At 42.5% G+C, this 21,534-nt stretch overlaps 2 protein-coding genes across 3 annotated transcripts in view; both read left to right on the top strand.

Annotated features, from left to right (window-relative positions):
* LOC124038417 (microcephalin-like) overlaps positions 1–595 on the top strand; it is a 41,710-nt gene extending 41,115 nt beyond the window's left edge. Inside the window, exon 12 of the mRNA XM_046354275.1 lies at positions 407–595. Coding sequence (XP_046210231.1) covers positions 407–471 — 65 coding nt within the window. The 3' untranslated portion in view covers positions 472–595. The remainder of the gene's footprint in view (positions 1–406) is intronic.
* Positions 596–2,589: 1,994 nt separating this feature from the next.
* LOC124038415 (1-acyl-sn-glycerol-3-phosphate acyltransferase epsilon-like) overlaps positions 2,590–21,534 on the top strand; it is a 56,318-nt gene continuing 37,373 nt past the window's right edge. Inside the window, exon 1 of one of the 2 annotated variants that reach the window (XM_046354273.1) lies at positions 2,590–3,705. In XM_046354273.1, the coding sequence (XP_046210229.1) occupies positions 3,487–3,705 (219 nt within the window). In that variant the 5' untranslated portion in view covers positions 2,590–3,486. The remainder of the gene's footprint in view (positions 3,706–21,534) is intronic. The other variant, XM_046354271.1, reaches the window with a different exon arrangement.

Here is a 21,534-nt window from a genome sequence, read left to right as displayed (position 1 = left end):
AACAGTAATTGCGTGAAGGTGGGGTGCATGGCTGCATTCCAGACAAAACTGCTCATTCAGTTCCTCAATGGAACAGCTAGGAGAGCTCCAGAAAACATCGAATAACAGTTGAAGGCTCTTTTTTTGTTATAAAAGTGCATTGAAATTACTTAGGAACTGTGCACACTTTGAATAGCTGTATAGCCACTTGGAGACACCTCTCACTCAAACCCTTGACATTTTCAGTTTCTCATGTTGCACCTACCCCGAATATTTGTATTATGTTACTAAATGTTGTGATTTGTTTTTTTGATTGTGTGGTGTTACATTTGGCTTCAGCATAGAATATTTATGTAAATTTAAGTTTTTACCCTCTGTGTCATTGTTTCTTTAACAATGGTATTCATTGACTTCCTTTTTCCTCTAGATTGTATCACACATCTCAAGCAACTTCCATATGAGAAGTATGACTTGGAATGGAAGTCCCGGTAATATGAAGTTGGACTTAAACATGGAGAACACACATGGAAATCGTTCTGGCTATTTTTCTCCCTTGAATGTGAATTGACTTTCTACTGTTATTGCATTCTATTTAATAAAACTTTTACCTTGTCAGAATGTTCTCATCGCAGCATAACTTTGCAGGTTTTTATTTGATATAGACTGAAGTATAAGGACATCTCTATTTGTGATTATTTGTCACAAAACTAGTCATGTCAGTCCATCCACTCATCACAGTTCCAATTCAAAGATGAGTATTGTCAAAGCAGTGCTTTAATGTCATAGGAGTTTACTATGCATCAAAGATAGCTGGTTATACGACACAAACTGATCTGGGACCAGGATAGTGCTTATACAGTGTCTATTTAACAATTCACTTAGTAATTTAATGTCAAGTTATACTGGATAGCACAGGTCACACACTTGTCAGGTTTCATCAGACTCACACTACTATCTAAATAACTTTAAAACTCAGCCTTAGTTTTTGGCAGATCTTTCTTTACTGTTGCTGGCATCTGGCACTGACACCAGGGTTAGTTCAAGGCCGGGTCCTTGGGACAACCTTACCCTAACCTTAAAGGCCCAGTGCAGCCAAAAAAATGCGATTCCCTGTTTATTTTATTTCCACAGTGAGGTTAGAATAATATTGTGGAAATTATAATGCCCTTTTAGTGTAAGAGTTGTTTGAAAAGACAGCCTGAAATGTCAGCCTGTTTTGGTGGGTATAGTTTTTGCCTGCCTGGGGAATTAGTTACAAATAACAGTTACAAACCTCTCAGCCAATAACATAATTTTTCATTTTCTCCTCCCCACTCAGACCCCTCCCAGACAGACATCTTGCAAAATTATTGCTAAGACGCTATTTTATTTACCATGTTTAATTTAAAACAATCACAGTAAGGTACTTAATTGTTACCCAGAAATTATTTGAAATTGAATTTTTTTTTAAATGTCTGCATTGGAACCTTAAACGTTTTAAATGTCAACTTAAATGATGTCAGATGGGATGTCTCAAGTATCCCGTTTAGACTTTTCCCTGACACCAGCACATTAGCAACTGTCATCCACTCTTACCAACCACCAATCTCAGAACTCTTCTTTAAACCAATCAGCGTGCACAATGTTGGCAAGTGGCTTACGCCTCCATCACACCAACAGTATCATTGCATTTTGGCACACCAGAAGTACATTAATATCCAATGGAATGCTCCGTTTGCAGTGCGTTCTGTGTGGTGCATATGTTGGATGTTATCGAAGTATGCATCAAATTGAATAATTCGTCAGCTTGACAGAAAAGGTAGCAGAAGGTGAATGTTGGACTTATGTTGCAAAAGCTCTGTAGGTGTGATCGAGGCGTTCGGTCAGATAGCATGACCTCAGTCTACACTGATTCCGCATTTATGTGGTAGTTGGAACTAGGAAACTGACATTTCCAACTTGCCAAATGGTTGTAGTTATACAGGTGCCACTGCCACCTTCAACCAGTTAGCAAGTCGGACATTTGAGTTTCCTCGTTTCGAGTAGTGCATGATGATGATGAGGGGCGAGCGTAGCATAGGAGTGACGCCATCTGACATGACACTAGAGGTGCGTTCAGTTTGCTACTTTGCGGAACGGGTTTGTACTGTATGACAAGTTTCCCCAAAACGTTCTTGTACTTTCTTAATAGACTTTCAACTTGATCACACCTACAGCATCATTGCGCAAATTGGTACGCAACAGCAAGCTGGCTACAGCATACAATTTGATAAATACAAGGTAAGTGCCACACAGAATGCACTGCACCTGCCTCTGCAACGCAATGCTGGAAGGCAAACACCTTGATCACACCTACCGTGTCTGGGCGCAAAATAGTATGCAGCATCACTTGGATATGCCTGCAACAGAAGTTCAACATTCACGTTCTGCTACCATTTCTATGCATAGTTTGATGCAAAAAATATATATAAATCCAACATATGCATCACAGAACATACTGCAACTGCCTCTGCAACACAATGATTGTACTAGTGTACAAAAATGCAATGATGCTGTTGGTGTGATCATGTGTAGTACTTCTGGTGTACCAAAACCCTGTCCGTGTAAACAAGACATTTGAAGTACGTTTGCTCCCGTTTGGTGGGTGTGGCTTCAAGCAATGAAATACGTATTTAAAGGGAAGTAGCGATGCTGGCAGCATCCTACTACAACCCTTCTGGTGTTTCAACTGGTTGTTCTCTACTGCAGCGTGCACCCAGGTACGGGTGAAGTTTAGGGTATAGAAGCCCCAAGGACCCCAGATATCATGAATCATTATTAAACATGGATATAATTTCAATACCCAGTGCTATGCGGGATCATTGGGATGTCCCGACCTTAACCCCTACTTTATCCATTTAAAATTCAATTTAAAATGTTAACTTCAGTGGAGTAGAGACGTCCCAATGATACCGGATAGCACGGACCAATCGCAATTGCGTCTTCCCTCCTCAAACCACATTGGATGAGAGAGCCAGAAGTCCTGCCCCTCCGACCTACTCCTCCAATGGGGTTTGAGGAGGCGAGGAGAATGTGATTGAGATTTCCCCATTGAGTCCATGAGCAGGCTTGTGTGTGACTTTGGTAGAGGTAGTTTTTGAACTAAAACTTCACTGTTGACCGAGGAGAATGTAAATGCTAAGCATGTAGTAATGATTTACCACTGCTGTTTTAACCGTGGTTTTGTACGAAACCATTCGTTTGGTTCATGTGCCGGTTGAACAGTGTTTAGCGGCAAAGTAAGTCAGCTTCGCTAGCTAGGTAAAGTTAGCTGGCTATCGGAGATTCGATGTCGTTTGCTGGTTGTTACATTGAGCTGTTGCGATATTCATAACGTTGACATGTGGTGTTACTATGTGGCCGTTGTATAAGCTATATTTGCAACTTCTCATCCTAGCTTACTTTCATCCGGAAATAGTCAACCGAGAAGTGAACGTGCATATCTTATAGTTATAGCTAGTTGAACTAGCTAGAAGTGTGTAGTACAGAATGCTGCTCTCCCTGGTTGTGCACACATACTCGTTGCGGTACTGGTTTCCTGCAGTGGTAATGTTAGGCACAGCTCCGGTTTATGTGCTGTCATGGGGTGCATGTCGTGTGCTTACCGCTGTCCTCCCATCAAGACTATACCGCAGGATGGACGACCACCTCTATAACATATACCAGAGCCTCGTCCTATTTTTCTTCGAAAACTATACCGGGGTGGAGGTGAGTATACGTGCATTTAATTTTAAACACTCACATTAAACTGTTAGGTCCTAAATGGAATTGCATGCAACCTGTATTGCCTTCTGGCTTGCTATACGATAGCTGATTGCACGTGGGGAATCCTCACTGTAGTCAACCTAACATGAAAATGATCGGTTAAGCCATACGAGTTGTAGAATTTAGGTGCGCGCATACACTGCACATTATGGTATCACGCGGAATATGCTTGAAAGGAGAGAATCTCCGATCAATGAACCTCTTCTGAACATATTTAGTGTTGCCAGTGAATTGTATGATGACGTGATGTTTACACCCAGTTACTTGATTCAAAAAGTGAGGTGAATTTGTATCGACTTTATTCCCCGAGGTAAAAAAGTTAAGTTCGATATTCGACTGATAATCGCGCTTTCAAACCACCTGAGCCACAGACTCCAAATAAGTGTCATGATGTTGGAAAAGTTGCGCCCACATTGCACAGGTCTTATTTTCACGATGTAGACATTAATTTGCTTTCCAAAGCTAATAAAGCATGTGGAAATGTGAGCAGCGTTTTGTATTCCAAGTTGTATTAGTTACGGAGCGTGAACAAAGTACAAACTTTTTTACCCTCAAATTTCAATAGCTCCTTGGTCATGTGAAATACTTATTTCAAACAAGGTTCAGAATGTCCACTTACTGCTCTTCTATATTGCACACCCTTTAGTTTGTCAATTTATCTCACAAGATTTTACATGAATTTTTCCAAGTGTAAAGTTTCAATAGCTCCAAGGTCATGTGACTTCAAACAAGGTTCAGAATGTCCACTGAGTGGGCCTACATATTGCACACCCTTTAGTTTATCAATTTTTATCTCGCATGGTTTTACATGAATTTTTCAAAATGTAGAATTTCAATAGCTCCTTGCTCATGTGACCTAATGTCCGCTGACTACCCTTCTATATTGCACACTGCTTCTACACCTGCATTGCTTGCTGTTTGGGGTTTTAGGCTGGGTTTCTGTACAGCACTTTGAGATATCAGCTGATGTACGAAGGGCTATATAAATAAATTTGATTTGATTTGGTCTTGTTTGTGTACTGTAAAATCACGAGGTGTAACGTACATTTTTCATATTTTAAAATTTGCATTAGCTCCTTGGTCATGTCAATTACACACCTAAGAAGCATGCAGTGGATATACACCCGTATTGCAAAACATCGAGTCATGCATCTTCTATATTGTTGTACATTATTATTAGTTTGACAATTAGGGGGTTCAGTCAGTGTTTACCCTTTAATATTTATCTACCATAATTGGTTGTTCAAAGTACCCAGTTTTTTTGTGTTTTTTTTTCACGGTATTTAACTTCTTGCGTCGAGCCATCCCGGATCCGGTATTGTGACTACAGCCTAAAACTCATTACCATAACGCAACGTTAACTATTCATGAAAATCGCAAATGAAATGAAATGAATCTATTTCCTCTCAAGCTTAGCCTTTTGTTAACAACACTCATCTCAGATTTTCAAAATATGCTTCTCAACCATTGCAAAACATGCTTCTCAACCATTGCAAAACAAGCATTTGTGTAACAGTATTGATGGCTAACGTAGCATTTAGCGTAGCATTTAGCGTTAGCATTCAGCATGCAACATTTTCCACAAAACCATAAAAGCATTCCAACAAAATCATTTACCTTTGAAGAACTTAAGATGTTTTCAATGAGGAGACTCAGATAGCAAATGTTCAGTTTTTCCTGAAAGATTATTTGTTTAGGACAAATTGCTCAGTTTTCTGCGTTACGTTTAGGTACGAAAAAAACCTGTATCCAGGATTGTGTAAATCTATCAGCAAGCTCATTAGCATAACACAATGTTAACTATTCATGAAAATCGCAAATGAAATGAAATTAATCTATTTGCTCTCAAGCTTAGCCTTTTGTTAACACTGTCATCTCAGATTTTCAAAATATGCTTCTCAACCATTGCAAAACAAGCATTTGTGTAACCGTATTGATGGCTAATGTACCATTTAGCATTAGCATTCAGCATGCAACATTTTCCACAAAAACCATAAAAGCATTCAAATAAAATCATTTACCTTTGAAGAACTTAAATGTAAATGTAAATGTAAACTTCAGATGTTTTCAATGAGGAGACTCTGTTAGATAGCAAATGTTCCGTTTTTACAAAAAATATTATTTGTCGACTAATCGCTCCGTTTTGTTCATTGCGTTTGGGTAAGAAAAAAATAATAAGTCATTAAAACGCAAACTTTTTTCCAAATTAACTCCATATTATCGACAGAAACATGGCAAACGATGTTTAGAATCAATCCTCAAGGTGTTTTTCACATATCTATCGACGATAAAATCCATCGTGGCAGTTTACTTTCAATTCTGAAGAAATGGAACGCGCATGGACGTACAGATTACGCACACCGGGCGGGACACCAGGTAAATGTAGTCTCTTATGGTCAATCTTCAAATGATGTGCCTACAAACACTGTCACAATGCTGCAGACTCCTCGGGGAATAGACAGAAAGCGCAGGCTCATTCCTGGCGCATTCACAGCCATATAAGGAGACATTGGAACACAGCGGCTTCAGAATCCGGGGCATTTCCTGTATGAAACTTCATCTTAGTTTTGCCTGTTGCATTAGTTCTGGGGCACGCACAGATAATATCTTTGCCGTTTTGGAGATGTCAAAGTTGTCTTTCCAAGGCTGTCAATTCCATGCATAGTCGAGCATCTTTTAGTGACAAAATATTGCGCTTAAAACGGGCACGTCTTTTTATCCAATAATGACACAGCGCCCCCATAGGTTCAACAGGTTAACAGTGGTACACAATAGGAGAGAGACAGATAATATCTCCTTTCGTCGTTAATATCAACCATAAAGGAAAAGGGCAAAGTACGAGAGTCATGCTATTAATTGTCCAAAGCAGGGACGGAGAGTGAGCTAGTGAGGTAGACTGCAGTGGGTTTGCTGGTCAAGACATATACTGAACATGTAACTGCAGTAATTGTGGCCAGTAAATCAATGAATAAAAATATAATATTGACAAATTAAACAAATTGTAGACCTTTAATCTTTTCCAGCATGTCAACAGACACTTAACTTCAATTAAGTATGAAACATTTCACAGTGTTAACTTTCTCTTTATCCCTGGTTGATGTACATTTCAGAGCCTCTTCAGTGTGGATGGGGTATAGCATACATTTTCAACAACAGACTGCACTTCCAGTTTGTTCTTTACTCTGAACTCTTGTCTTCATTCCTAGGCACAGCACATGGAGCCTCAGTTGGTATGCAAAACATTCAATCAAAACAAAACACGTTATAAATAATATCAAATATTAGCCATAAATTGTCTCACATGCCGTCACTATTGTCAAAGATTATAAACATGTTAAATGAAGTTACTAACCCAGTCAGTCTTTGGGCCACATCCAGGTTCTTTGTCAGTGGCACACATGAAGCAGTTGTTGGCTTTGTTGAACTCTAGACATGAACTGAACATATGGCTGTCCCATGCAACTACATAAAAATAAAGAATTTACTTTGAATTAAATGTCATTTACATACCAGACATTTTTTGTATATCCTCAGCCATTTCTTTTCGCAGTTGCTCCATGTGTTTTTGAAGGTTCCATATCAATTTGGGTGGGGATGTTGGAAGTTCTGTGCAACTTCCTTGGCCATCTACACCAAAAAAATACATTTTTACCTAATTGTCACATAACAGCTAACCATTCATTATTGGAAATATAACTATCAAACCTGCATTTCAAAGACCCCACAGCTGAAGGTGTCCTGCTGCATGGAGTTATTTCCCTTCCTTTACACTTTTTCCACCCAGTTGTCTTTTCCATGGCAGGATCTTGTCACTTTGAAGTGTTCTCTTTTATGTAAAAATAATGGAATTATGATTAGTTATAGGAAAATGAATACACAAGCCACATTTGAATGCTGTTTTCCTTATCACTAAAATCTAGTAATTTATAAGCAGAGGTCATTTCCTTTATGCCCCGTTCTACACGCAGCCTAAATTATAGGCACGGAACCATTTACAGGACAGTAAAAGTCGCATATAGGATCCAACAATATCACAGAGTGAATAAATGTACAGTCGTGGCCAAAAGTTTTGAGAATGATATATTAATTTTCAGTCTGCTGCCTCAGTTTGTATGATGGCAATTTGCATATACTCGAGAATGTTATGAAGAGTGATCAGATGAATTGCAATTAATTGCAAAGTCCCTCTTCATCACGGACAAACTGAATTGGTCCAGCCACACAGACGGCATCGTGAAGAAGGCGCAGCAGCACCTCTTCAACCTCAGGAGGTGAAGAAATTCAGCTTGTCACCAAAAGCACTCACAAACTTCTACAGATGCACAATCGAGAGCATCCTGTAGGGCTGTATCACCGCCTGGTACGGCAACTGCTCCGCCCACAACCGTAAGGCTCTCCAGCGGGTAGTGAGGTCTGCACAACGCATCACCGGGAACAAACTACCTGCCCTCCAGGACACCTATACCACCCGATGTCACAGGAAGGCCATAAAGATCAACAAGGACAACAACCACCCGAGCCACTGCCTGTTCACCCCGCTATCATCCAGATGGCAAGGTCAGTACAGGTGCATCAAAGCAGGGACCAAGAGAAGCTGTTTTTCAGTCTTTCTAAAAGCCATCAGACGGTTAAACAGCCACCACTAACATTGAGTGGCTGCTGCCAACACACTGACTCAACTCCAGCCACTTTAATAATGGAAATTGATGTAAAACTATCACTAGCCACTTTAAACCATGCTACTTAATATGCTTACATACCCTACATTACTCATCTCATATGTATATACTGTACTCTATACCATCTACTCCATCTCACCTATGCCATTCTGTACCATCACTCATTCTTATATCTTTATGTACATATTCTTTATCCCTTTACACTTGTGTATATAAGGTAGTAGTTTTTGGAATTGTTCGGTTAGATTACTCGTTGGTTATTACTGCATTGTCGGAACGAAAAGCACAAGCATTTCGCTACACTCGCATTAACATCTGCTAACCATGTTTGTGACAAATAGATTTGATTTGAATCCCCCAAAAATTCCACTGCATTTCAGCCCTGCCACAAAAGGACCAGCTGACATCATGTCAGTGGTTCTCTCGTTAACATAGGTGTGAGTGTTGACGAGGACAAGGCTGGAGATCACTCTGTCATGCTGATTGAGTTCAAATAACAGACTGGAAGCTTCAAAGCGAGGGTGGTGCTTGGGATCATTGTTCTTCCTCGGTCAATCATTGTTACCTAAAAGGAAACACGTGCCATCATCGTTGCTTTGCTCAAAAAGGGCTTCACAGGCAATCAACCATTTATCGGATCATCAAGAACTTCAAGGAGAGCGGTTCAATTGTGAAGGCTTCTGGGCGCCCAAGAAAGTTCAGAAAGCGCCAAGACCGTCTCCTAAAAAGTTGATTCAGCTGCAGGATCGGGGCACCACTAGTACAGAGCTTGCTCAGGAATGGCAGCAGGCAGGTGTGAGTGCATCTGCACAGCCAGTGAGGTGAAGACGTTGAGGATGGCCTGGTGTCAAGAATGGCAGCAAAGAGGAAAAATATCAGGGACAGACTGATATTATGCAAAAGGTACAGGGATTGGACTGCTGAGCACCGGGGTACTGTGATTCTCTCTGAATCCCTTTCCGATTGTTTGGGTCATCCGGACAAAAGCTTGTCCGGAGAAGACAAGGTGAGTGCTACCATCAGTCCTGTGTCATGCCAACAGTAAAGCATCCTGATACTATTCATGTGTGGGGTTGCTTCTCAGCCAAGGGAGTGGGCTCACTCACAATTTTGCCTAAGAACACAGCCATAAATAAAGAATGGTATCAACACATCCCCCGAGAACAACTTCTCCCAACCATCCAGGAACAGGTTGGTGACGAACAATGCCTTTTCCAGCATGATGGAGCACCTTGCCATAAGGCAAAAGTGATAACTAAGTGTCTTGGGGAACAAAACATCAATATTTTGGTTCCATGGCCAGGAAACTCCCCAGACCTTAATCCCATTGAGAACTTGTGGTCAATCCTCAAGACGCTGGTGGACAAACAAAACCCCACATTCTGACAGACTCCAAGCATTGATTATGCAAGAATGGGTTGCCATCAGTCAGGATTAGGCCCAGAAGTTAATTGACAGCATGCCAGGACAGATTGCAGAGATGTTAAAAGAAGGGTCAACACTGTAAATATTGACTTTTTGCATCAACTTCATGTAATTGTCAATAAAAGCCTTTGACACTTATGAAATGCTTGTAATTATACTTCAGTATTCCATAGTAACATCTGACAAAAATATCTAAAGACACTGAAGCAGCAAACTTTGGAAATTAATATTTGTGTCATTCTCAAAACATTTGGCCACGACTGTAAAGCGTTTGTAGACTAAGAAAAAAATATTAAATGAAGGTTTCATCAGTACCTGCTTAAAGAAAGTCATATCACAAAGATCAGATGACAGTGCCCAACAAATCTATGACAATAGAACGAATTGTAAGCACCAAAGTGTTTGTCAAAACAATATCTGAAAATGTCAGTTGATGAACATAATACTTTATGTAATTTATTTATGTAATTTATGATACGCTGTTGAGGAATATTCCATGTACCAACACTACGTGTAGGACGGACATAAGACGTTCCCACATACAGTATTTTTTTCACCTTTATTCAACCAGGTAAGCCAGTTGAGAACAAGTTCTCATTTACAACTGCGACCTGGCTAAGATAAAGCAAAGCAGTGTGACACAAACAGCAGTTACACATGGAATAAACAAATGTACAGTCAACACAGTACAAAAGTCTATATCCAATGTGTGCAAATTAAGATTAGGGAGGTGAGGCAATAAATAGGCCTAAGTGGCGAAATACAATTTCGCAAATAAACACGAGTGAGATGTGCAAGTAGAGCTATTGTGGTGCAAAGGGGCAAAAAATATATAAAGAAATGTGGGGATGAGGTAGTTGGATGGGCTATTTATAGATGGACTACGTACAGGTGCAATGATCTGTTAGCTGCTCTGACAGCTGATGCTTAAAGATAGTGAGGTTCAAACCGTGCCAGGCGGTTGCCGTACCAGGCGGTGATACAGCCCGACAGGATGCTCTCGATTGTGCATCTGTAAAAGTTCACAACGCTGTCTGTGTGGGACCAATTCGGTTTGTCTGTGATGTGTACGCAGAGGATCTTAACTGACTACCCTCTCCACTACAGTCCCATCAATGAGGATAGGGGGGTGCTCCCTCTGCTGTTTCCTGAAGTCCACAATCATCTCCTTTTTTTTTGACGTTGAGTGTGAGGTTAGGCCGTCTCGCCATTGTTGGTAATTGTTACGAATGGGTAGGAAACAGGAGGTGTGTCTTCTGATTGATGATTGGTGACTGATTGGGGAGTGATGATTTTCACCTGTGAGGGAGAAGGAGAGAAAAGAACACAGGATACATACACACACACACAGGATACTGGTATCCATAACACTCCCACCCTAAAAAGAGCAACCCTAGGGATTGCGACTACAGTATTTCAATGAATAACCCACAAGATCAACAACAAAGTCAACCTCACAAAACATACAAAAATCATTACACACGAGACAAAGCATCCGCAAACACATTTTCAGAACCCTTTTTGTGGCGGATCTCCAAATTATAATTTTGTACTATCAGCACCCAATGAAAAACTAAGGGGTTATGGTCAGTATATACAATCACTGGTAGGGCACTGGAACCAATATATACTTCAAAGTATTGCAGAGGCAACAATAAAGCAAGAGCTTCTTGTTCTATTGTTGCATAGTTTGTTTGACATTATTGGCGACAGCGTAGCCTAGTGGTCAGAGCGTTGGACTAGTTACCGGAAGGTTGCAAGTTCAAACCGCCGTGCTGACGAGGTACAAATATGTCGTTCTGCCCCTGAACAGGCAGTTAACCCACTGTTCCTAGGCTATCATTGAAAATAAGAATTTGTTCTTAACTGACTTGCCTAGTTAAATAAAAGTAAAATAAATACAAATTTAATTTACGGGAAAAATAACAAACAGGATGATCCACTCCACTCTTGTCCTGCTGCAGTAGAACAGCACCAGCCCCTCTGGCACTAGCATCTACCTCAAGCTTGAACGGTTGTTCAAAATCCAGAGCAGCAAGTACAGGGGTACTACATGAGTGCTTTCACAGATTCAAAAGCTCTCTTACAATCAGGGGACCACACAAATGATTTAGCCGGACTGAGCAAATCGGTCAATGGAGCAACGACCGCAGATACATTTTTACAGAAGCTACAGTAGTAGCCAACCATCCCTAAAAAGCGGCGTAGCTCTCGTTTGGTGGTAGGTGCAGGGAATGCAGTTATATCCAAGACCTTGGCATCAACAGGGCGCACCTGTCCATGGCCAACCTCTTTACCGAGATTGGTAACAGTAGCCTTCCCAAACTCACACTTTGCCAAGTTCAGGGATAGAGAAGCAGCTGCCAACCGTTCACATACTACCCTTAGAGAGTCAACATGATCTGACCTCTCAGACAAATAAATCCCTAGGTCATCAAGGTATGCATTACAATTAGGAACACCAGCTAATACGGAGTTAACCAGTCGTTGGAAAGTGGCTGGTGCATTTCGCATCCCAAAAGATATGACTGAGTACTGTAGGAAGTTGTCTGGGGTCACAAACGCAGAAATCTCAGAAGCACGTGAAGTTAACGGAACCTGCCAGTAACCTTTTAAGAGGTCCAACTTAGTTACATACTTAGCAGCACCAATAGTGTCGATACAGTCGTCCAGTCTGGGTAACGGGTACAAATCTGGCATTGTGACAGAATTTACCTTTCGATAATCTGTACATAACCTGGACGTACCATCAGGTTTAGGAACCAGAATGAAAGGAGAACTCAAAGGGCTTGAACTTGGCGTAGCCAGGTCATTCTCCAACAAATATCTCACCTCATCCCTCATTATCTTCCTCTTGGAAGCGTTGATATGATATGGGTGTTGCTTGATAGGTGTAGCATTTCCAACATTAATGTCATGTTCCAACACGTTTGTGCGAGTAGGAACATCATTAAAGAGACATGGAAAACTGTGTAGTAGCCTCACAATATCATTGGCCTGTCCATCCGTTAAATGAACCAGACCTGACTGGATAGACAGCAGCATTTCTGAGTTGGGCAATCTAACACACTGCTGCTGAGTATTGCGCAACTCTTTTTGAACTATCTAACTGTGTGATGGGTCGGGTGTGGTAAGCTTTCAACATGTTAATGTGACACACACGAGATTGGCGTTGTCTATCAGGAGTTTGAAGCACATAGTCAGTTTCACTTTTCTTTTCAATTAAATAAGGACCAGAGAAACGAGCTGACAGTGAAGATCCTGGAACAGGTAATAACACCAGTACTTGGTCACCTGGCTGTAGTGGATGAGAAACAGCCTCTTTATCATAGTGTCTTTTCATGCTCCTCTGTGAGGAAGACAGAGCTGCCTTTGCGAGAGCACAAGCTTGGTGTAGGCGCTCACGAAAGCGACTACCGTAGTCCAACACATTCTCATCTCCTGTACACAACTCTTGGGACAAGAACTGTTCTTTAAGGACTTTCATTGGTCCTCTCACTGTGTGACCAAACACTAGTTCAGCCGGGCTGAAACCTAGGGACTCCTGCACAGTTTCACGAGCAGCAAACAAAACTAGAGGAACTCCCTCATCCCAATCTTTCTCAAACAATATCTACGTAGCATAGACTTCAGTGTCTGATGCCATCTTTCAAGCGCACCCTGAGACTCTGGGTGATAGGCGCTTGACACACGGTGCGTAATTGACAAGGATTTTAACACCTGCTTGAAGAGCTTGGATAGGAAATTGGTACCTTGATCGCTTTGTACCACCTTAGGTAACCCGAATGTCGTGAAGAATTTTATTAAGGCTTTACTCACTACCGGGGCTGTAATCCTTCGCAGAAGAATGGCCTCGGGGTATCTTGTAGCCATACACATAATCGTTAACAAAAACTGGTTACCCGAGTTTTGTCTTCGGTAACGGTCCGACACAATCAACCACCACATGCTCGAATGGTTCAACCAATGACAGGTATGGGACAAAGAGGAGCGGGAGGAATAACCTGATTTGGTTTTCCTGTTATCTGACATGTGAGGCATGTCCGACAACTGAGCCACATCTTGTTTTAAACCTGGCCAAAAGAAGTGTCGAAGGATCCGATCATAAGTCTTTGTGATTCCTAAATGACCAGACCACTGGTGATCATGAACAAGGGATAATACATTTTGTCGAAAGGCTGTCGGAATCAAGATTTGGTAAACAGCATTCCAATCTCTACCCGCGTCAACATGGGAATTCCATTTACGCACAAGGAGATTACCATCAATGAAGTAAGACACGTTCTTCTTCTTTACATCTTCCAATGAGACAACACTAGAAAAACATTTAGCAAGCTTGTTGTCAACGTTTTGGTTAGCAATCAGCTGCTCACGAGTGACTGGTTATCAGCAATAAGTTCAACGTTCTTTGATTCTTTCCTGGGCTGTTTGTCAGAGTTGATCAGCTTCTCAGAGGTATCACACAATCCATCCTCTTGATCAACCTCTTTGAACAGAACAGTGTTCGACAAATCTCTCTCGTCACCTTGTCGTGCCTGAGACTTTCAAACTACAGTTACCCTGAGGCACCTGTTTTGTTGCAGACCTCACAACCATACGAATTAGACCAACACCTGTTGGCGGCTTGGCACGAAGAGGCATCCCTTGTTTGCGTTTAAGCATGAAGCAATCATTAATCATATGTCCCACTTTATGACAATAGAAACAGGGACGCTCATTCTTCTGGCGTGCTTGATATACTTCTGCTGGCCGACTAGGGCTAAATGTAGGAAACTCAGTGGCTCTACTCTCAGTATGAGCCGAAAATACACTCTGCGTCAACACAAACTCGTCTGCCAACACAGACGCTTCTGCCAGGGAGGATACTTTCTGTTCGTTTTGGTAAACTACAATGCGTTCGGGTAAGCAATTTTAAACTCTTCCAACAAGATTAACTCCCGGAGAGAGTTGAAATCAGTTACCTTACTAGCAGCATGCCATTTATCAAACAGATTTCCCTTGTCTCTAGCAAATTCCACATAAGTCTTACTAGAAGACTTTCTATGAGACCTAAATCTCTGTCAGTATGCCTCAGGCACAAGCTCATAGGCACGAAGAACAGTAGCTTTGACCACTTCATAATTCAAACTGTCCTCCAGAGGTAGCGCTGACAAAACCTCTTGAGTCTCTCGCCTAATTTGGGCTCTCTCTTCCGCCTGCAGTTGGAACTGTGCTAAACGGACATCCCTCCTGGCATCACCGTTTGTCCCGTTTTGATCCACTCTCCCCACTGTCAATGTGGCTGGTGTTTTAGCCTCGCCCTCATTATCAGACACCAATGGGCTTACAGGAGCAGCAACATCCCCTACAGGGGTAGTAGGCTCAGGCAGCGGTAACACAAGCACCTGCTCTTCCAACAATGCATTTAACACTAGCTGTTTAACCTCTGCCTTAACTAAACTCTGCGGCATCGATATTGAATAATGGTCAGCCAAGGTCATTAAATCAACTCTACGACATTTATCAAAAATCTCCCACGAAGGGTTATCCAAAAAGGACTTCAACTCAAAAGTAGACATCTTTACCTACTTCACAAGAGCCAACGAAAATAGCAAACACTAATGCTACCTCAGCTATAATGTTCAACACTGAACTATACCACTAAAACAATCTGCATGAGCTGCATGGGTGTCATTAAAGACAAATCCCGGTCGAGTCCCCACTTATGTTACGAATCCCTTTTGGCCCGACAGTCTAGGGGGGATGGTAATGAGACCCGTAACATAACTCAGGCAAATTTATAATAGAGACAAAGTAAAAGTGTGAACGAAATAACCGGGACAACTGAAATCTACCATCAAACTCAGGGTTTATTGTAAAACACACGGTAACGGGGGGAGCAGGAAAGGGGGCTGAGCTGGACCCAAGGAAAGAAACAATAAGTATTCAAAAACACCCCTAAGCCAGACTAGCCTACTTTAACAACAGCTAACTAACTAACCAAAATACAGTGGGTGGTCCGCCCAGTTCTAACTAGTGTATTTAACAAAGTCTACCTACGGGTAGTGTATGCCCATGGGCGACTTGTCTTGGTTTCCCCTTTTCCCACCAGCAAACAAACACCATAACCAAAAACAGTACTCACAGGTGAGGACAAAGTGCTATGGAGGTGCTCAAACAAAAGAGAGGATAATACACAAAGAGAGAGTAAAACACAGAGACCTACAGACATGGCATTTACAGAGATTGAGCTCTACTGACAGCAAACAACTGACAGGGTTTTTAAACCAAGGGAAGGAGGTGTGTCTTCTGATGAGTGTATTGGTGACTGATTGGGGAGTGATGATTTTCACCTGTGAGGGGAGAAGGAGTGAAAAGAACACAGGATATACACACACACACACACACACACACACACACACACACACACACACACACAGGATACTGGTATCCGTAACAGTAATCAATCAGCAAACTTGATGATTGAGTTGGAGGCGTGCATGGCCACGCAGTCATGGGTGAACAGGGAGTACATGAGAGGGCTCAGAACGCACCCTTGTGGGGCCACTGTATTGAGGATCAGCGGGGTGGAGATGTTGTTACCTACTCTCACCACCTCGGGGCGGCCCGTCAGGAAGTCCAGTACCCAGTTGCACATGGCGGGGTCTCGAGCTCGATGACGAGTTTGGAGGGTACTATGGTGTTAAATGCTGAGCTGTAGTCGATGAACTGCATTCTCACAGGTATTTCTCTTGTACAGATGGGTTAGGGCAGTGTGGTTGCGATTGCGTCGTCTGTGGACCTATTGGGGCGGTAAGCATATTGGAGTGGGTCTAGGGTGTCAGGTAGGGTGAAGGTGATATGGTCCTTGACTAGTGTCATGATGTTGGCCTGGAGGATAGGTTTATTCGAGTCATAAATACCTCTTCCCCCCCCCTTTCCTCTCCACCCTACTGAGGATACATCTAAAAAAAATTGGTTCACATAGAGATTCTGGGAACATCAGTAGGTGGGGGACAATGAACTATATTCTGGTAAACTGAACAATTGAACATATGCGGTGGTACTTAATGAATATGATGTCAGTTCGGTTGTCATCTGAGACATTCTCATCAATGATCAGATGACATAAACTCTACAGTGGAAAGTCTACACATCAGAGTTATCGGATTCACATGGAATTGTTCAATTTAAATGTTTGAATATGAAATTATTTGTGATGGGATGATGTGATTTTAGCTTCTAAAATGAGATTTGGATTTTCATAAGATAGGGCTGCTCAATCAGTGACCCGCCTCTGTGAATGGACATGGGTTATAAAACTTTTCAAACATGCCCTCTTCTCCCTTCCTATATAAAGCCTTGATGTCAACATAACTTCCTGTTCCGAGGATGTGAGGACCGATGTCAGAATGGTTCAGATAATAACTACAGAATGAAGCCAACATCCGCATGAGCTTTGGTTGCGAATGGTATGAACTTTGAACTCTTATTCGCGATAGAAGTGATACCTCCTAGCCGTTGAGTTAGCGACCGCAGCTGCAAACGCAGGTTATGAAGGAACAGACAGAGTATCCCATCTACCACACAACAACGTTACTACAACATATCCAATTGACCACCATAGATATTCTTCAAAGGACTCGGTTTGGCAACACGGTCTTCCATCTACCACCAACCTACTGAAGCGCAGCTCAGAGTAAATATTTATTGCATTTTCCTTTTCCAAATGGGCGGTAATTTAGAATGCATTTACGATAGCACTATATTTCCGATAGCACAGATTTTTTTCCTTTGTTCCTCAGTCTCCTGCTCTTTCACTCAACCCAGCCCCTTTTCCTGTGTGTAACAAGCTGTCATATCTGTTCCACCCGCTAGGGACATTATCCTTTATGACGTAATTTGTAATCAAGTTATGACTTAATTATGTATGTGTGTGATTAGTTAGGTATTTAGTAAATAACTGATTTAAACCCCATTTTTGTATTGCTGACAATTCAAATTGTTAGCCAGGGTTCTTGCAGATAACCAAGAATTGACAACTTTCAGATGAGACTGAAGTAAGGTTTTGGTAGCGGGCCATGTCAGTGGCACTGTATTGTCCTCAAAGCGAGCAAAAAAGTTTATTTAGTCTGTCTGGGAGCAAGACATCCTGGTCTGCGTAGGGGCTGGTTTTCTTTTTGTAATCCGCGATTGACTGTAAACCCTGCCACATACCTCTGAGCTGTTGAATTGCGACTCTACTTTGTCTCTATACTGACGCTTAGCTTGTTTGATTGCCTTGCGGGGGGAGAAGATACACTGTTTATATTCGGTCATGTTTCCGGTCACTTTGCCCTGGTTAAAAGCAGTGGTTCGTGCTTTCAGTTTCGCACAAATGCTGCCATCAATCCATGGTTTCTGGTTTGGCAATGTTTTAATCGTTGCTGTGGGTATAACATCGCCGATGCACTTTCTAATGAACTCGCTCACCGAATCAGTCTTGAAGTGTGGAATCAGATTGGTCGGACCAGTGTTGAACAGGCCTGAGCGCGGGAGCTTCTTGTTTTAGTCTCTGCCTGTAGGCTGGAAGCAACAAAATGGTGTTGTGGTCAGCTTTTCCAAAAGGAGTGCAGGGGAGGGCCTTATATGCGTCGTAGAAGTAAGAATAACAATGATCCAGGGTTTTAATCAGCCCTGGTTGCACAATCGATATGCTGATACAATTTAGGGAGTCAGATTAGCCTTGTTAAAATCCCCAACTACAATGAATGCAGCCTCAGGATATGTGGTTTCCAGTTTACATAGTCAGAAAGTTAGTTCAGGGCCATCGATGTGTCTGCTTGGGGGGGGAATATATAAGTCTGTGATTATAATCGAAGAGAATTCCCTTGGTAGATAATGGGGTCGACATTTGATTGTGAGGAATTCTAAGTCAGGTTAACAGAAGGACTTGAGTTCCTGTATGTTGTTATGATCACACCACATCTCGTTAATCATAAGGCATACCCCCCCCCGCCCCTCTTGTTACCAGAAAGATGCTTGTTTCTGTCGGCGCGATGCCTGAAGAAACCAGCTGGCTGCACCAACTCCGATAGCGTCTCTCGAGTGAGCCATGTTTCTGTGAAGCAAAGAACGTTAGTCTCTATCTCGCTGGAATGCTATCCTTGCTCGGATTTCATCAACCTTGTTGTCAAGAGACTGGACATTAGCGAATAGTATGCTAGGGAGTGGTGCGCGATGTGCCCGTCTCCGGAGCCTGACCAGAAGACCACTTCGTTTGCCCCTTTTATGGCGTGGTTGTTTTGGGTCGCCAGCTGGGTTCCGATCCATTGTCCTGGGTGGAAGGCAAAACACAGGATCCTCTTCGGTAAAGTCATATTCCTGGTCTTAATGATGGTGAGTTGACGTTGCTCTTATATTCAATAGTTCCTCCTGACTGTATGTAATGAAACCTAAGATTACCTGGGGTACCAATGTAAGAAATAACACATAAAAAAAACTAAATACTGCATAGTTTCCTAGGAACGCGAAGCGAGGTGGCCATCTCTGTCGGCGCTCTAACACTGGTCGACGGTTGCAGTGGTGTGGGTAGTATATGGGGCTTTGTTGATGAAATGGATGGCACTGTGATAGACTGCATCCAATTTGCTGAGTAGAGTGTTGGAGGTTATTTTGTAAATGACATCGCCGAAGTCGAGGATCGTCAGTTCTACGGGGGTTAGTTTGGCAGCATGAGTGAAGGATGCTTTGTTGCGAAATAGGAATCTTTTTCTAGATTTTATTTTGGATTGGAGTTGTGTAATATGAGTCTGGAAGGAGAGTTTACAGTCTAATCTAGGTATTTGTAGTTGTCCACATAGTCAGAACCGTCCAGAGTAGTGATGATAGATGGGTGGGCAGATGCGGGCAGCGATCGGTTGAAGAGCATGCATTTAGTTCCATTTAAGAGCAGTTGGAGGCCACGGAAGGAGAGTTGTTTGGCATTGAAGCTCGTTTGGAGGTTAGTTTGACACAGTTTCCAAGAAGGGCCAGAAGTGTACAGAATGGTGTCGTTTGCGTGGAGGTGGATTAGAGAATCACCAGCCGCAAGAGCTACATCATTGATGTATACAGAGAAGATAGTCGGCCCGGGAATTGAACCCTGTGGCATCCCCAGAAATTCTGGCAGAGGTCCGGACAACAGGCACTCCAATTTGACACACTGAACTTTGTCTGAGAAGTAGTTGGTGAACCAGGCGAGGAAATCATTTGAGAAATTAAGGCTGCTCAGTCTGCCGATAAGAATGCTATGATTGACAGATTCGAAAGCCTTGGGCTGGTCGACGTATACGGCTGCACAGTATTGTTTTTTGTCGATGGCGATTATGATATCGTTTAAGATCTTGAGCGTGGCTGAGGTGCACGCATGACCAGCTTGGAAGCCATAGCATAGCGGAGAAGGTACGGTGGGATTCGAAATGGTCTGATCTGTTCGTTAACTTTGCTTTCGAAGACCTTAGAAAGGCAGGGTAGGATAGATATAGGTCTGTAACAGTTTGGGTCTAGAGTGCTTCCCCCTTTGAAGAGGGGGATGACCGCTGCAGCTTTCCAATCTTTGGGTATCTCAGACGATACGAAAGAGGTTCAACAGGCTAGTATTAGGGGTTGCAGCAATTGCGGCGGATAATTTTAGAAAGAGGGTCCTGATTGTCTAGCCCAGCTGATTTGTAGGTGTCCAGATTTTGCAGATCTTTCAGAACATCAGCTATATGGATTTGGGTGAAGGAGAAATGGGGGGAGTTTGGGCGAGTTGCTGTGGGGGGTGCAGAGCTGTTGACCGGGGTAGGGGTAGCCAGGTGGTAACCAAGCCCAGCCTTAGAAAAATGCTTATTGAAATTCTCAATAATTGTAGAATTATCGGTGGTGACAGTTTCCTAACCTCAGTGCAGTGGGCAGCTGGGAGGAGGTGCTTTTATTTTCCATGGACCTACGTATCCCAGATCTTTTTGGAGTTTGTGCTACATGATGTACATTTCTGTTTGAAAAGCTAGCCTTAGCTTTCCTAAATGCATGTGTATATTAGTTCCTAACTTCTCTGAAAAGTTGCATATTGTAGGGGCTATTCGATGCTAATGCAGTACTCCACATGTATTTGTGCTGGTCAAGGGCTGTCCGGTCTGGAGTGAACCAAGGGCTATATCTGTTCCTGGGTCTACATTTTTTTTGAATGGGGCATGCTTATTTAAGGTGGTGAGGAAAGCACTTTTAAAGAATAACCAGACATCCTCTGATGGAATGAGGTCAATATCTTTCCAGGATACCCGGGACAGGTCGATGAGAAAGCCCTGCTCGCTGAAGTGTTTTAGGGAGCGTTTGACTGTGACGAGGGGTGGTTGTTTGACACCGGACCCATTATTGACGCAGGACATGAGGCAGTGATCGCTGAGATCCTGGTTGAAGACAGCGGAGGTGTATTTAGAGGACAGGTTGGTCAGGATGATATCTATGAGGGTTTACGAGTTTACGGATTTGGGTTTGTACCTGGTAGGTTCCATGATAATTTGGGTGAGATTGAGGGCATCTAGTTTAGATTGTAGGACGGCCGAGGTGTTAAGCATGTCCCAGTTTAGGTCACCTAACAGCATGAGCTCTGAAGATAGTTGGGGGGGCAATTAATTCACATATGGTTGTCCTGGGTGCAGCTGGGGGCTGAGGGGGGTCTGTAACA

This window comes from Oncorhynchus gorbuscha, linkage group LG06, assembly GCF_021184085.1.
Source record: "Oncorhynchus gorbuscha isolate QuinsamMale2020 ecotype Even-year linkage group LG06, OgorEven_v1.0, whole genome shotgun sequence".
In the NCBI taxonomy this organism is placed as follows: Eukaryota; Metazoa; Chordata; class Actinopteri; order Salmoniformes; family Salmonidae; genus Oncorhynchus; species Oncorhynchus gorbuscha.
This window is presented reverse-complemented; position numbering and strand designations above follow the sequence as displayed.